At 49.1% G+C, this 15375-nt stretch overlaps 2 protein-coding genes across 2 annotated transcripts; one reads left to right on the top strand and one right to left on the bottom strand.

Moving 5' to 3' along the window:
* Positions 1-16: 16 nt before the first annotated feature.
* POLR2I (RNA polymerase II subunit I) lies at positions 17-1275 on the bottom strand. Its single transcript, XM_017660082.3, has 6 exons — positions 1121-1275; positions 989-1043; positions 627-700; positions 471-545; positions 339-390; positions 17-122 (listed from the first exon to the last, which is right to left on the bottom strand). Exons 1-6 carry the CDS (start codon positions 1177-1179, stop codon positions 60-62), a joined length of 378 nt encoding a protein of 125 aa, XP_017515571.1. The 5' UTR covers positions 1180-1275; the 3' UTR covers positions 17-59.
* A 419-nt stretch (positions 1276-1694) lies between these two features.
* On the top strand, positions 1695-10083 carry TBCB (tubulin folding cofactor B). Its single transcript, XM_017660079.3, has 6 exons — positions 1695-1919; positions 2283-2426; positions 5939-6035; positions 6785-6976; positions 9584-9656; positions 9808-10083. Exons 1-6 carry the CDS (start codon positions 1806-1808, stop codon positions 9920-9922), a joined length of 735 nt encoding a protein of 244 aa, XP_017515568.1. The 5' UTR covers positions 1695-1805; the 3' UTR covers positions 9923-10083.
* Positions 10084-15375: the final 5292 nt, after the last annotated feature.

The raw sequence follows: 15375 nt of genomic DNA, 5'->3' as shown, positions 1-15375 counted from the left end.
AATAAATCAGGAAATGTACGCAAAGAACACAGCATTTATTACACATGGGGGAGGATGGTTCACTCGGTCCAGCGGTGGCCACAGTGCGGGGCTGTGCACACGTAGTACAAGCGCATGGCGTCCTGGCAGAAAGGACCCACAGTCAGGAAGGGTCTAGACCCAACAGAGGGTACAGTATGGAACCTCATCCAGCAGAGCCTCACCCCAAAATAACAATGGGACTTTCCCCACTGGTAAATGTCCAGCTCAGGACGCCAGGGTCCCCCCGGTAGTGGTATCCCCGCCCCGGGCAAGGTCTAAGCCCAAGATACTCAGCCTTCCTTTCTCGTGCTACTCACCTCTGCCCGGGCACTGTGCGACTGGAAGAACACCGCCTCCTTGTGGCCACACCTGAGGGGACAGTCAGCCACTCAGCCTGCCATGCCTTTCCCTTCTCCCTCCTCTGCCCCCAACACCAGCTGCGCGCTCACTTTTGGCACGGGTGGTCCTCGGTTCGCGGCAACGTGGGGTCCTGGGACACGTCAGCGATTATCTGGGTCAGTTCGCTGAGGGAACAGAGGGTGAATAATTATGGAGGCTTCCCAAGCCAACAACCCCTGTTCCCAAGCTTCAGTCCTGCTACTCACTCCACTTCGTGCGTGATTTTGTTGACATAGATGCAACTGTTGTCGGCTTCCTGCTGGTAATCACAATTCCGGCACTGTGAGAGGACGAATGTGGGGGAAGGGGGTCACGGAGAGATCCCGATAGGACGGGAAGGGAGGGCAAGGTCTTCCTCGGAGAAGGTGACTAGGGGATGGAGTCTTGGAGGTTGGGACAATAGGTGGATCGAGAATCACCTTGGCGATGGACAAGACACCTCGGGTTCACTCAGGGTAGTCAGGAGGCGAGAGTAGGGCGCGTGGGGTATGTAACAGGGAGTAGGGGTCACGTTGGGAACCTCTGGACAGGTGGGAAAGACCGGGGCGCCCCGCGGGCTTGCGCTCACCGCGTAGAGCAGAATGCGGTTCTCCTTGTCCTCCTTGGGGTAAAGCATGTTGTTACTGTGGGGAAGGGGAGGTCAGAAGTCAGTCCTGGGGCCATTACTTGCTCCCCTCCACTCTTGCTACCCCAGCCTCACCATTCCTGGCAAAATCGAATACCCACGAAACCCGGTTCGTAGGTCCCGTCAGGTTCCATAGCTACGCACTGCCCGCCCAGCCTTCCGCGTTCGCTTCGCCGCGCGACAGGTCGCGGAAAGGGTCAGGCCTAGTTGCTTCGCCAAAAAGGGGGCGGAGCTGCGCGTACGTACTGGCTCCCTGCAGCTTGGTGCTCGGTGCTCTGCCTGAGGTCTGATCAATGCTTGCTAAATCTTTTGCTATCTTAGAGTAATTGCTTCCAATTTCTGGGTCTCGCTTTCCCGGTTTATAAAGTAGTGTGGTACGAGACCTGGGAAAACGGTGCGACACGAACACCGCAAATCCCTAAGCATGAAAGGAGCCATTGCTCGCATCTGGCTGAAGGCCAGTGCACATGCGCGAGCTTACCCTTCGCGGACGCGGTAACTCTTGCCAGTCCATCCTCCCGGCTTCAGCCTTCGCCTGCCCGGATCTTTTCTCGTGCGGCCATTGGAGGCCTTTCAGGATTGGCTAGGGAGCTCGAGAAGAGACGGCGGCGATTGGCGAGCCCTCCTTGCAGGAGAGCGTGGATTGGCCAGGTGGGGAGCAGGGGGAAGGTCGGCTAGCCCAGAAGCGGCGGCGGCAGCGGCTGCGGAGCCGCTGTGAGCCTGTCTCACCGGGCTGCGGGCCCCGGCAGGGAGCGGCGAGATGGAGGTGACCGGAGTGTCGGCGCCTACAGTGACCGTTTTCATCAGCAGCTCTCTCAACAGCTTTCGCTCCGAGAAGCGGTACAGTCGCAGCCTCACCATAGCTGAGTTCAAGGTGTGGCCGTGGGGGCGGGGTCCGGAGGGACGGGGCGTAGGGCTGAGGGGGCGGGGCACAGAAGAAATGGGCTTCCCGAACGCGAGAGGGGCACGAGATAAGCCGGCGTTGCTGAGATGGGGAAGGGGCTCCAATGGGGCGGGGCCAGAGGGAAGCTCCGGTTCCAGAGAATGGGAATGGATTCAGGGAAATTCTAGTTCCAGAGGGCGGGGGCAAGAGCCGAGGGGTGGGTCCTAAATAGTTGGTGTCTTGCTGGTACAAGGACTGGGAGATAATTATTGATAAAAGTGGCGGAGCTTCAGGGCAGAGGGCGGGGCCGCTGACACTCCTCCACCTCTCCTCCCCCAACCCCTTGCTCTGCAGTGTAAACTAGAGCTGGTGGTCGGCAGCCCAGCTTCTTGCATGGAACTGGAGCTGTATGGTGCTGACGACAAGTTCTACAGCAAGTTGGATCAGGAGGATGCACTTCTGGGCTCCTACCCCGTGGACGACGGCTGTCGCATCCACGTGAGGCCTCCGTTCCATTCATTTATTCAACAAATACTGGCTGTACTTGCCCTGTGTGAAAACCAAGATAGGCCCTACTCTTATGGAGCCCCCAGTCCACCATGGAGAAAAAAAGATCTGTCACCTGACAGTGACAGCCAGAGTGGGCCAGACTGGGCTAGGGATACATGGAGAGGTAGCTGACTCCACCTGAGAGTATCAGGGGCTTCCTAAAGGAAGGGATGCCTGAGCTGAGACCTGAAAGATGAGGAAAGGGTGACCCAGGAGAAGAGATGAGAAGGGCATGCCAGACGGAGAGAGCAGAGTGTACAGAGGCATAGAGTGTGAGGTAGGTCAGGGTGAGTGATGAGACTGGCGTGTTGGGAGAAGCCAGAACACAGAGGGCCTCAGCATGCATCAGCTCACATCATTCTCTGTCCTCACCTCCACCCCCCCTACCCACCCAGATATTATTCAGACAGCTCAGCATCCCCAGTGAGCTCCACCTCAGGGCCTTTACATGTACTATACCCTGTACCTGAATGTGTTTTTTTTGTATCATTAATCTACAATTATATGAGCGACATTATGGTTACTAGACTCCCCCCATCATCAAGTCCCCACCACATACCCCATTACAGTCATTGTCTGTCGGCATAGTAAGATGCTGTAGAATCACTACTTGTCTTCTCTGTGTTGTACAGCCCTCCCCGTGCCCCCACCCCCTACATTATGTGTGCTAATTGTAATACTCCCTTTCCCCTCTTGTCCCTCCCTTCCCACCCATCCTCCCCAGTCCCTTTCCCTTTGGTAACTGTTAGTCCATTCTTGGGTTCTATGAGTCTGCTGTTGTTTTGTTCCTTCAGTTTTTTTCTTTGTTCTTATACTCCACATATGAGTGAGATCATTAGATACTTGTTTTTTTCTGCCTGGCTTATTTCACTGAGCATTAATACCCTCTAGCTCCATCCATGTTGTTGCAAGTGGTAGGATTTGTTATCTTCTTATGGCTGAATAATATTCCATTGTGTATATGTACCACATCTTCTTTATTCATTCATCTACTGATGGATGCTTAGATTGCTTCCATTTTAATGGTTTTTATGTAACCATATGGCTTACTCCTTCCTTCCAGTCTTTACTTAAATGTTGCCTCCCAAGTAGTGTAAGACCTTCAGTGGCCTCAGTGTAAAATTTAAACCTTCTCCCTTTTCCACTTTATTTGATCTTCATCCTTAGCTCTTGTCATTTTGTGATATACTGTACATTGCCCACAGCACCTGGAACAATGCCTGGTATAGAGAGGATGCTCAGTGAATCATTGTTGAATGATGATAAGTTGAATCCATAAAATAAGATAGGGAAGATGATGTAACTAACCCTGTTTTTCAGGGGAAAAAGCAGCTTCAGGGTGGAATTTGCTTTCTTGAGGATGAATGATAGCTAGAATTTTCACCTCAATCTGCATGACTGCAGAAGTAAGTGAGCCTGTAGAACTGGTGCTTTTTTACCTCTTTCATTTATCCAGTAATTGTTCACTGAGCGTCTGTGTTACAGCAACAGTATAGTTGTGAGCCAAGTCTGAGGTCTTTGTTTTAGCTCTGTCCAGTGTGTGAGGTAGATGTTAGCTAAATATTCACAGTAACAAATGTGAAGGGTCAGTGAGGTGAGGGCCATACAGGTGGAGATTGTGGAGCTGGGAGATCTCATACAGGATCTTGTACTGGAGATTCTATACACATCAGGAAGGCTTGAGAGGACTTCCTAGAGAAGGTAGTGTCTGAGCAGAGAGCTGAAGGATAGGAAGAAGAGGAGAGGGTGCTCCAGGAGAAGGGCGCAGCATGTGCAAACACTGCAGTGGGAGGCAGCTAGGCATGTTCAGGGACGAAGAGTGGCCTCTCATGTGGCAGAGGGAGGGAGGAGGAGCCAGGGGAAGGCTCTGAGCCAGGAGAGCCCTGCTCAGACTCAGGTCACAGGCTCCCTCTGACAGAAGGAGAAAGGAGACCAGGGCGGAGGCTGCTTTCTAGTCTGCTTCCTAGTTCAGATGGTGTGATGGGCCCGGACCACGGTGGGAGCAGGTCAGGGCGGAGACTTTGGGCCGATGGACCAGGCATGGGCAGTGGCATCCTTGAACAGGAGGTTTTTGCCCAAGGATTCAGATATAGATGGGCCTCGAACTTCCGAGGCCATTCAAGGAAGGTTTCCCAGAGGTGGAGGCCTCTTGGGAATTTTAATTTTTTCTGAAACCCTTTTTCTGTTTTTAAAAGTCACCTATATTTGTTGCTTAAGGTGACAGCAACCTCAAACTCTTAAAAACCCGTAATACAGCAAGTAGAAATTCTTAGTGGTCCTTGACCAGAGATAAGGGCCATTTCCATTTTGCTGTGTTAGCCCAGTGGTTCAGGCCAAACACCTTAGTCTTTCTTGACCCCTCTTCTTCCTTCACACTCACATCTAGTCTGTCAGCAAACCCTGTAAGCTCCACCCACAAAATATGTCCAAAATCTAAACTCTCTCCCATACTGCCCCCAACCCTGGCCTGGCCCTACCCTCTCCCTCTTGGACACCATAGCAGCTCCTCCCCATCTCCCTGCTCCCCACCTACAGCCAAGGGGAGTCTGTGGATCCCCAGTTCAGGCCAGGGCCTCCCTGGCTCAGAGCTTTCCCTCCCTGCATTTCATTCTGGATTAAAGCCAAAGTCTCCAGTGATCTGTTGTGTCTCCCACTCTCCCCTGGCTCACTCCAGCACAGTGGCCTTTCTGCTGCTCATGAAAGGGGCCAAGGACACTTCTACTTGGGGAACTTTGGGCCTGCTGTTTTTTCTCAGCCTTCAGGCCTTGGCTCAGACATCCCCTCCTTTTGGAAGTTTTCCCTGACCGGCTTCCCATGCTCCTTCACCTCTTTGTGGTGGTGGTCTACCACCACCTGTTGTCACTTGGTGTTTATACACATACCTGTTTATGGTTGGTCTCCTAGTAGAATGAGTACTCCTTCAGGACAGGAGTTTATCTATTTCTGCACCACGTCCCTAGCACCCAGCACAGGGCCCAGCTGGCTTTGGAAGAGCTCAGCAAGCGATGAGTGAATGCGTATTGGGGGTAGTACAGAAAGAGATGCTCCAGGGTCTGGAGGTTGGGGCCAGCTTAAGAGGGCCACAGAGGCTCAGGGAGCACAGATGTATAGTCCTTTTGAGCAGCACCCAAGCTCTGCCCTTCAGGTCTAGTGACTGGGAGCCAGTGATGCTGATCACTGATGTGGATGCGAGCATGTGGTTATCTGGGGGGCAGATCCAGTCTCTAGGGGCTAGGATTGGGGTAAGGAAGGGGAGATGGCCGGTGTAGATACCTACTCTCATCCATTCTGCTTGGATCAGGAGAGGAGAGACTAGGATAAAGGTGAGGGTAGAGGAATGTGGTTTTTCCTAGACAGGAGAGACGTCCGTGGCGTGCTCCAGTGTGCAACCCCCCACCAGCGCACCCCACCTGCCTCCCTGATGGGACTCTGATCCCCACTGATGCCTCTCCTCGCTACAGGTCATTGACCACAGTGGTGCTCGCCTTGGGGAATATGAGGATGTGTCCAAGGTGGAGAAATACGAGATCTCTCAAGATGCCTATGATCAGAGGCAAGGTACAGGGCACATGGGGATGGGTAAGGGTGTGGGGGGGCCAGAAGGAGTGTGTGCAGGTGGGTGGAGGTGGGGGGGCGGTGAGGGGTGCAGAGATGATAGAGACATTACAGGAGGTGTGGGCAGTGAGGGCAGACAGGCATGGGCAAGTGGGAGAATGGAAGAGGTAGTGTGAGGCTGGTGTGGGGACAGATGGGGACACGGGAAATGAAGGCAGGGATGGACGGGGCATGGGGTATTAACAACACAGGGGCTGGGAGCTGTGAGGGGGTGTGTGGGCAGGCAGCTGGGACATGGGAAGGTAGAGGGGAAGTCGGGGGTCGGGGAGGGGTCAGGGTCACATGGCACAGTGGGGCAGCGAGTGTGTGGGGGCAGAACTCAGAGGCATATGTGGAGTGGACAGGGCAGTGTGGTGACCAGTGCAGGCATGCGGGGACAGATTGGAATGTGTAGTGGGGAAGACAAGGGGCTGAATGGAGGTGAACGGGGTGCTGAAGCGCGTGGGAAGATGGGTTAATGTAAAGCCTAGAGGCAGGCTTCTTCCCTTTAGTTTCTGGATTATGGGGAGGCACCAGGTGTCCTGGGGAGAGGCCAGGGCTGCCATGGGAGACTTGACCTTGGGATAGCCCTTTGATAACCAGAACAGAAGAGTCTCCATGGATGTTGGCACTGTGTGCCTGGAAGTTCATCTCATCAGGCCAGAGGCCCCGCCCGGGAACCATGTCTGACCCCGTCCTCATCCCACCCTCAGACTCAGTCCGCTCCTTCCTGAAGCGCAGCAAGCTAGGCCGATACAATGAAGAGGAGCAGGCACAGCGAGAGGCCGAGACCTCCCAGCGCCTCAGCGAGGAGAAGGCCCAGGCCGGTGCCATACCTTTGGGCAGCCGCTGTGAGGTGCGGGCGCCTGGGCAGCCCCCGCGCCGGGGCACCGTCATGTATGTAGGTATGTGGCCCACTAAGACCTTATACTCTCTTCTGAGGTGGGCAGTGCTGGGGACCCAGCCCTCAAGGAGATCCCAGTCCAACAGGGGAGACAGACCCAGCAGTCAGAGTGACGGCACAGAGCGTTCACAGGATGGGTGGGAAGCAGAGATGGAGTGACCTAGGTTGTGGTGGAGTGAGCAGAGGCCAGAGCCATCAGTTCCCAGCAGTCATAGCTGAAATGGGGGAGGCACAGGACGAAGGTATCAAGGCAGGGATGAGGGAAACTTAGGGGGCTGTGAGAGAGTAATCTAGGAGGGCTTCCCGGGGGAAGGGCTGTCTGAAGGAAAGGGAGAAGTGAGGCAGGTGAGAAGTGAGGAGGACTGTTCCAGCCAGAGGGAGTAGTGAGGACAAGGGCCATGACCCTGCTGGGCCTGTTTGAGGCAGAGAAAGGCCAGCAACATGGCTAGTGAGGAGCAAGAGGGGGAGGTAAGAACTAGGCCTGGGGCCTGGGCAAGGCTGGACTGGGCAGGGCCTTGGAGATGGTAGAGAGCAGTGGTTTGTTTTTATAACAGCTTTATTGAGGTACAGTTCATATAGCTCACCCATTTAAGTGGCTAACTCACTGGTTTTTAGTATGTCCACAGAATTGTGTACCATTTCCACAGTCAATTTTATAACATTTTCATCACCCCAAAAAGAAACCCCATAACCATTAGCAGCCACCCCCCATTTCTTTTGTTGTCATTCTTTGGTTTTCTTTTCACTCCCTTTTCCTGAAACTCAGCTCTCCCCGTTCTAGTCAGCCACTAATCTGGGTTCTCTCTCTCCAGATAGGCCTGTTCCGGTCATGTCATATAAATGGAATCATACAATATTTGTGACTGGCTTTTTTCATTCAGCATAATGTTTTCAGGGTTCCTCCATGTTGTAGTGTGAATCAGTACTTCATCCTTTTTATGGCCAAACAATACTGCATTGTATGAATAGGCCACATTTTGTTTATTCATTCATCAGCAGACGGACCTTGGGGTCCTTTCTACTTTTTGGCTATTACAAACAATGCTGCTATGAACATTTTTATGTAAGTTTTTGTGTGGACATGTATTTTCATTTCTTTATATACTTAGTAGTGGAATTGATAGGTCATGTGGTAACTTGTTTAACCTTTTGAGGAACTGCCATGCTGTTTCCATGGCAGCTGCCCTGTTTTACATTCCCACCAGCAGCAGTGTATGAGGGTCCCGGTTTCTCTACATCCTCACCAACACTTGTTATCTGTGTTTCGACTATAGCTGTTCTAATGGGCATGAAGTGGTACAGCATTATGGTTTTGATTTGCATTTCTTTAATGACTAAGGAGGTTGAGCATCTTTTCATGTGCTGACCGGCCATTTGTATACCTCGTTTAGGGAAATGTCTGTTCAGATCCTTTGCCCATTTTTTAATCAGGTTATTTGTCTTTTTGTGGTTGAGTTATGTTGTATTAGTTTGCTAGGGCTGCTCTAACAAAGTACCGCACGCTGGATGGCTTAAACAACAGAAACATACTTGTCACAGTTCTGGAGGCTGGAAGTTCGGCATCAAGGCCTTGGCAGGTTTGGTTTCTTCTGAGGCATCTCTCCTTGGCTTACAGATGGCCGCCTTCTCGCTGTGCCCTCACATGGTCTGTGTGCAAGCACATCCTTGGTATCTGTGTGTGTGTCCAAGTTCTGTCTTCTTACGAGGACACCAGTCAGATCGGGTCAGATCCCATCCTAACAGCCTCATTTTAACTAATCACCTCTGTAAAGGCTCTTATCTCCACTGTCACCAGTCACATTCTGAGGTACTAGAATTAGGACACCCACATGTGGATTTGGGGGGATACAATTCATCCCATAACAAGTTGTAAGTGTTCTTTATATACTGTAGATACAGTTCCCTTATGAAATACATGGTTTGTAAATATATTTTCTCCCATTCTGTGGGCCAGTTGTCTTTTTACTTTCTTGATGATGTCCTTCAAAGCACAAAAGTTTTTAATTTTTATTAAGTCCAATTTCTCTTGTTGCTTGTGCTTTTGGTATTGTATTTAAGAAACCAGTGCCTAATACAAGGTCATGAAGATTTACTCCTCTATTTTCTTCTAAGAGTTTTATCATGTTACATCCTACATGTAGGTCTTTGACCCATTTTGAATTAATTTTTGTGTATGATGTGAGCTAGGAGTCCAACCTCACTCTCTGGCTTGTGGATGTCTAGTTGTCCCAGCACTATTTGTTGAAAAGACATGCTTCCCTCATTGAATTGTCTGGGCACCTTTGTCAAAAGTCATTTGCCCATAAGCAGTGTGGGTTTTATGCTGATGGGATGGGCAGCCTTTGAGAAATCTGGGGCAGGGCAGCAGTGGCACTTCCTTTAGATTTTCACAAAGACCCCTTTAGCTGGGGCTGTTGAGTGAATAGGGATCATGGGTAGGAACAGGGAGACCAGTGAAGGAAGGGGGCTACTGTATTAGTCCAGGCAGGAGTTGGAGTTGGTGCTGGGGGATAGCAAGGGGTAGTTTTTGCCAGGACAGGCTTTACACTGAGTGGGGAAACACGAATCTGGGATTTGGAGATTTCACTGGGATTTTACCCTTGGGCAGGACTTACAGATTTCAAGCCTGGCTACTGGATTGGCGTCCGCTATGATGAGCCTCTAGGGAAAAATGATGGCAGGTAATAAGTGTCCCCACTCAGAGGTCTGTGTGTGTGTGCATGTGTGCATACATGTGTAAGTGCATATGGGTGAGCCTGCCCAGACTAGCATCTCGGGTAGGGGCCATGTTGGGGACCCTCTGACCACTGCCTCTCCCATCGTGCTCTGCAGTGTGAACGGGAAACGCTATTTCGAATGCCTGGCCAAATATGGCGCCTTTGTCAAGCCATCAGCTGTGACAGTGGGGGACTTCCCTGAGGAGGACTACGGATTGGATGAGATGTGACGCGCAAGGAAGGAAATCCCCGATCCCGCTAACTTGCCCTCTGACAGTCTATCCCCATGTGTGTCCGTGGCCCTCTTCCCCTGGCCCCATTTTAATTATATTCACCTTGTCCTTGCCATTGACTTTTGAGACTCGTGCATTAAACTCGCCGGAAACCTGGAGAGTGTTTGGAGGACTCAGTGATTATAGGAGGGGCTGGGATGAGTAGGTGAGGGTGAAATGGGGGGCTGGGTAAAGTAGAGGTTGAGCAGGATAGTTTTGTCCCTCGTAGCTGGAGGCCCAAGACTGTTCTTCATCCTTTAATATTAGTTAATATATTCTGCAGCACTAACAAAGAGGTATAAAATAATAGTGGCTTAAACAAGTGGAGGTTTGTTTCTCTCCCTTAAAGTCTCTTGTAATCACCAAGAGCCCTCTGTGTCAGAGGCCAACCTTCATCCATCTTGTTGCTCTCCCTTCTCCTCCTGATTCCCACCTCATCTGCTCCAGGTGCCTGGAAGAGGCGCTGGGAAGGATACCCTTAGCCTTTAAGGAATACGTACAACTTAAAACTTGTTTCTGTTTCATTGGCCAGAATTTTGTCTCATGGTCACTTACAGTTGCAAAGGAGGCTGGGAAGTATAGTTTTTATTCTGGGCAGCCATGTTCCTAGCCGAATCCCAGAAGTTACTGTCTGCAGAGGCTGGGGAGAAGGGAATTAGAGGTGAGTAAGTAGCTCTACCACAGTGTCTGTAAGTGGTACACCTGATCTGTTCACTTAATATTTGAAAGAAAGAAATCAGAAGACTAGAAATAGTGTGAAGCCCCTCATGGCATTGCAGACTGGGCAGAAAGATATTGTGCCCTTACTTACGTAACATGGACACACACAGCCCCTGCATTCTGGGAAGCTTGAATCACACCATGCATGTGTCTACATGTGAAAAATCCCTCATTAGTTCCTTGAAGGGATTCCTGGTGGGGTGACTATTTGGGGAATTTTACTTAATTGTTGGAATTACTTAATGGTAACTTCTAGAGGAGTTGGCAGCCAGCAACCTCAGTTAAGAATGAGGCTGAACTGTTTTAAGTGATGAGGGGATCCTCAGGAAAAGCTGTTCACATCCACATAGAGCCTGATGTCCACTGGAACGGACACACTGAGATACACAGAACACTCACACACCTGGATTCATACTCAAACACTGGAGACAAACCCAAAGCAGACTCACACTCAAACACAAGAGGTCATGTGCAGGAACAGTGTACATAGATTCACACAGGAGCTACACACACAGTAAACAGATGCACATCTAACACTCACCAGCAGTAGATACAAATCTATACATACACATCAATGAAGCTGTCGATCTACAAAAACAAAAAAATGGTTACTTTACCTCAAGGCTTAGGCCCCTTCCATGTCAGGGAGTTGTCAGAGTAAGGAGCCTTAGGGGGAGTGTTCCCCCAACTTCCCAACCAGCATCTACCAAGTTCAGTTCAGCCAGAATCCCGCAGAATTAATTCAGCTAATGGATCAGCACTGAGGACCTGATGATAGTCACTTTAAGATCTGGCCTCAGAGTGAGCCTACATGATGAGGCCGAAGGAAAGGCACAAGAAGGTGATGGTGGGCTCCCCCAGACACACCGAACACCCAATCTCATACCTGTGAGCTCCAAGCGAAAGTCATGGCGTCGCTGTGCATGAAGATCTGCCAAACTGCAGTGGAAGACTTAAGCACAAATTTCCAGGGTGTTCTTTAATGCCTTTTGGCTATCGAAATAGAAGAACCTGTCCCCTTAACATTTAACTGATAACATCAGAAAGGATCGTGCTGATAATTTCTAAGCAGGAAACTTAAACCTGTTAGCGTGAAAGCTGACCACAATTAGGGATTAGAGACTCACTTTATAGAATGATCTGGTGCCTTAGCTTTATTGCTATCAGGGGGCCCAGAGAAGGGGAAGGCAGTCAGTGTATTATGGTAATACCACCTACTGTAACAAAGAGTTCCCCAGCAGTCCAATGCAAGGGTTGTGGTGGATTGGCAGCAACCTCCAGGTAGTGATTCACACACTCAGACCCCATTTTGTGGCTCCATCTCCTTATGCTCAGAACTCTGCTTTCAGCTGGCAAATAGAAGAGTGTGGGAAAGGTTCACTGTATTTTCACCTATCATACTGTATTGGTAAGAACTCCAGTCATGCAGCCACCCTAGATGCAAAGTGGGCTTTGGAACATCCACTTAGGCTAAGCAGCTACCTCTGAGCCACTACCATGAAAAAGGACCATGGATTTTGGTGACCACAGCATTGACTACCCTCTCCTGGTCACCAGATCTATAACCTTAGGGAGCTGCAGGAAGGGGCTGTGGGATATCTTTCCTCCAGATGCATTACATCCTCCTGCCCCCATCTGCCCATGCCTGGCCTGCACCATACACTATTTTACCTTCCCTTTGAGGGGAGGGTGATGGCCATAAACCTAACCCTTTTGAAAGCAAAGTGAACTTTAATTTCATTAATTCTCAGTTCAGGTGCATGTGGAAGACACTCCACACATTCTTTGAGCCCCTCAATGTGTGTCAGGCCTGAGCCTGAGAAAAAATTGGACACAGTCCTTGAAGACAAACATAATTACCAAACACTGGCTTTTTCTCTGGTGACTGATATTTCATTATAAGGTTGCTGGCTTGGGGGAGGGTCAACAAAATCACTAACAAAATCACTTTATTCCAACCTATCCCATCTTTCCAGGAATAATCCCTTAGAAGGGAATTCTCAGAATTTACCAGGCCGACACTCCTCCACCTCCCAAGGCCCCAGAGCCTCAGCGTCTCCAGGCATCGGCCCAGATACGGGCAACAAGCGCCCAGCCTCCACGTGAGGGCAGCAGCCACTGCTCGGCACGTGGCGCGCGACGCATTGTGGGGCGCGTAGTCTCGCGGGCGTCAGACCGCCCTCCAGCCCGGCATGCGAACTGCATTTCCCAGAAAATCATGCGACACCCTCGCCTTCCCTTCCTCAAATCTGAAAGCCGAGGTCTTGCTCGCCCCCAGCGGCGCAGGGAATTGTGGGGATAAGGGATTTGGCTCCTCCGCGGAGGGCCCTATTGCGCAGGCGCATATGGTTTGGCAAGCAACCAAGAGTTTAATCAGACGGTGGGATCCGATGTCCTGGCGGGGCGTCAGAGCTCACTTTCTGGCCTCGGGGAAAACGAGACGAAACCAGTTTGCTGCCCAGAGTCGGCTGGGCTGTTTTCACGCCTTCCTGCTTTCCTATATTTCATCTGGTCCTTCTCTGGGCTCATTCGTTGGTTTTTAAGCCGAGTCAGGTGCTCACATCTTAAAGGAAATTATATCCCTTTTCCCCACTTTTTTCTCCTACTTCACAGTTAAATCTTTTACTTTCCAAGATACCAATAAATGGAAACACATCCCATGCTCATGGATAGGAAGAATTAATATTGTCAAAATGGCCATCCTGCCTAAAGCAATCTATAGATTCAATGCAATTCCTATCAAAATAGGAACAACATTCTTCAACGAGCTAGAGAAAATTGTCCTCAAATTCATATGGAACCACAAAAGACCTTGAATAGGCAAAGCAATCCTGAGAAGGAAGAATAAAGCAGGGGGAATTACGCTCCCTAACTTCAAGCTCTACTACAAAGCCACAGTAATCAAGACAATTTGGTACGGGCACAAGAACAGACCCACAGGCCAATGCAATAGACTAGAAAGCCCTGATATAAACCCCACCATATATGGTCAATTAATATATGATAAAGGAGCCATGGACATACAATGGGGAAATAAAAGCCTCTTCAACAGCTGGTGTTGACAAAACTGGACAGCTACATGCAAGAGAATGAAACTGGATTATTGTTTAACCCCACACACAAAAGTAAACTCGAAATGGATTAAAGACTTGAATGTTAAGTCATGAAACCATAAAACTCTTAGAAGACAACATAGGCAAACATCTCCTGAATATAAGCATGAGCAACTTCTTCCTGAACCCATCTCCTCGAGAAAGGGGAAAAAAAGCAAAAATGAACTCATGGGACTACATCAAACTAAAAAGTTTTTGTACAGCAAAGGACATCATCAACAAAACAAAAAGGATCCTACAGTGTGGGAGAATATATTTGTAAATGACATATCCCACAAGGGGTTAACATCCAAAATATATAAAGAACTTACACACCTCAACACCCAAAAAGCAAATAACCTGATTAACCAATGGACAGAGTATATGAAGAGACGGTTCTCCAAAGAAGAAATTCAAATGTCCAACAGACACATGAAAAGATGCTCCACGTCACTAATCATCAGGGAAATGCAAATTAAAACCACAATGAGATATCACCTCACACCAGTAAGAATGGTCAGCATTGAAAAGACTGAGAACAACAAATGTTGGCGAGGATGCAGAGAAAGGGAAACCCTCCTACATTGCTGGTGGGAATGTAAGCTAGTTCAACCATTGTGGAAAGCAATATGGAGGTTCGTCAAAAAACTAAAAATAGAAATACCATTTGACCGCAGAATTCCACTTCTTGGAATATACCCAAAGAATTCAACTTCTCAGATTCAAAAAGACATATGCACCCCTATGTTCATCGCAGCACTTTTTACAATAGCCAAGATATGGAAGCAACCTAAGTGTCCATCTGTAGATGAATGGATAAAGAAGATGTGGTACATATATACAATGGAATACTATTCAGTCACAAGAAAGAAACAAATCCTACCATTTGCAACAACATGGATAGAGCTGGAGGACATTATGCTCAGTGAAATAAGCCAGGCGGAGAAAGACAAATGCCAAATGATTTCCCTCATTTGTGGAGTATAACAATGAAGCAAAACTGAAGGAACAAAATGGCCGTAGACTCAGAGACTCCAAGAATGAACTAGTGGTTACTAAAGGGGAGGGGTGTGGGAGGGTGCGTGGGGAGGGAGGGAGAAGGGGTGGGGGGGATCAAGGGGAGAACAGTGTAGCACAGAGAAGGGACATAGTGGATCTCTGGCAACCTGCTGCACTGATGGACAGTGACTGCATTGGGGTACGGATGGGGACTTGATAATATGGGTAAATATAGTAACCGCATTGTTTTTTCATGTGAAACCTTCATACGAGTGTATATCAATCATACCTTAATAAAAAATTTAAAAAAAAAACTTTTACTTTCCCCAAGCAAATTTAAAATTAGAATATATAAGGCTCTCCCAAGTACCCATCACATAGCTTCTGTAATTGTCAACATATGATGACAATCATATTTTACTTCTTCCTCTCCATTCCCCCACCCCATTATTTTAAAGCAAATCTCAGGCAACATCTCATCTGGCAACATTTCCATATGTATCTCTAAAAAATAAAGAGTTTCCATCACACCTAAAAAGATTGCAGTATTTCTTTTCTCTCTCTCTTTTTTTTATTAAGGTGTCATTGATAAACAATCTT

This window comes from Manis javanica, chromosome 17 (assembly GCF_040802235.1).
Source record: "Manis javanica isolate MJ-LG chromosome 17, MJ_LKY, whole genome shotgun sequence".
Classification (NCBI taxonomy): Eukaryota; Metazoa; Chordata; class Mammalia; order Pholidota; family Manidae; genus Manis; species Manis javanica.
This window is presented reverse-complemented; position numbering and strand designations above follow the sequence as displayed.

What these genes read in the sequence shown, in the direction of transcription:
- POLR2I (XM_017660082.3), bottom strand. Translation starts at nt 1,179, where the DNA reads ATGGAACCTGACGGGACCTACGAACCGGGTTTCGTGGGTATTCGATTT. An exon ending in ATTCGATTTTGCCAGGAATG is followed by an intron (nt 1,044 to 1,120) that starts GTGAGGCTGGGG and finishes CCTTCCCCACAG; the next exon opens with TAACAACATGCTTTACCCCA. An exon ending in CGCACAGTGCCCGGGCAGAG is followed by an intron (nt 123 to 338) that starts GTGAGTAGCACG and finishes CCTTTCTGCCAG; the next exon opens with GACGCCATGCGCTTGTACTA.
- TBCB (XM_017660079.3), top strand. Translation starts at nt 1,806, where the DNA reads ATGGAGGTGACCGGAGTGTCGGCGCCTACAGTGACCGTTTTCATCAGC. An exon ending in TCACCATAGCTGAGTTCAAG is followed by an intron (nt 1,920 to 2,282) that starts GTGTGGCCGTGG and finishes CTTGCTCTGCAG; the next exon opens with TGTAAACTAGAGCTGGTGGT. An exon ending in CTAGGGAAAAATGATGGCAG is followed by an intron (nt 9,657 to 9,807) that starts GTAATAAGTGTC and finishes CGTGCTCTGCAG; the next exon opens with TGTGAACGGGAAACGCTATT.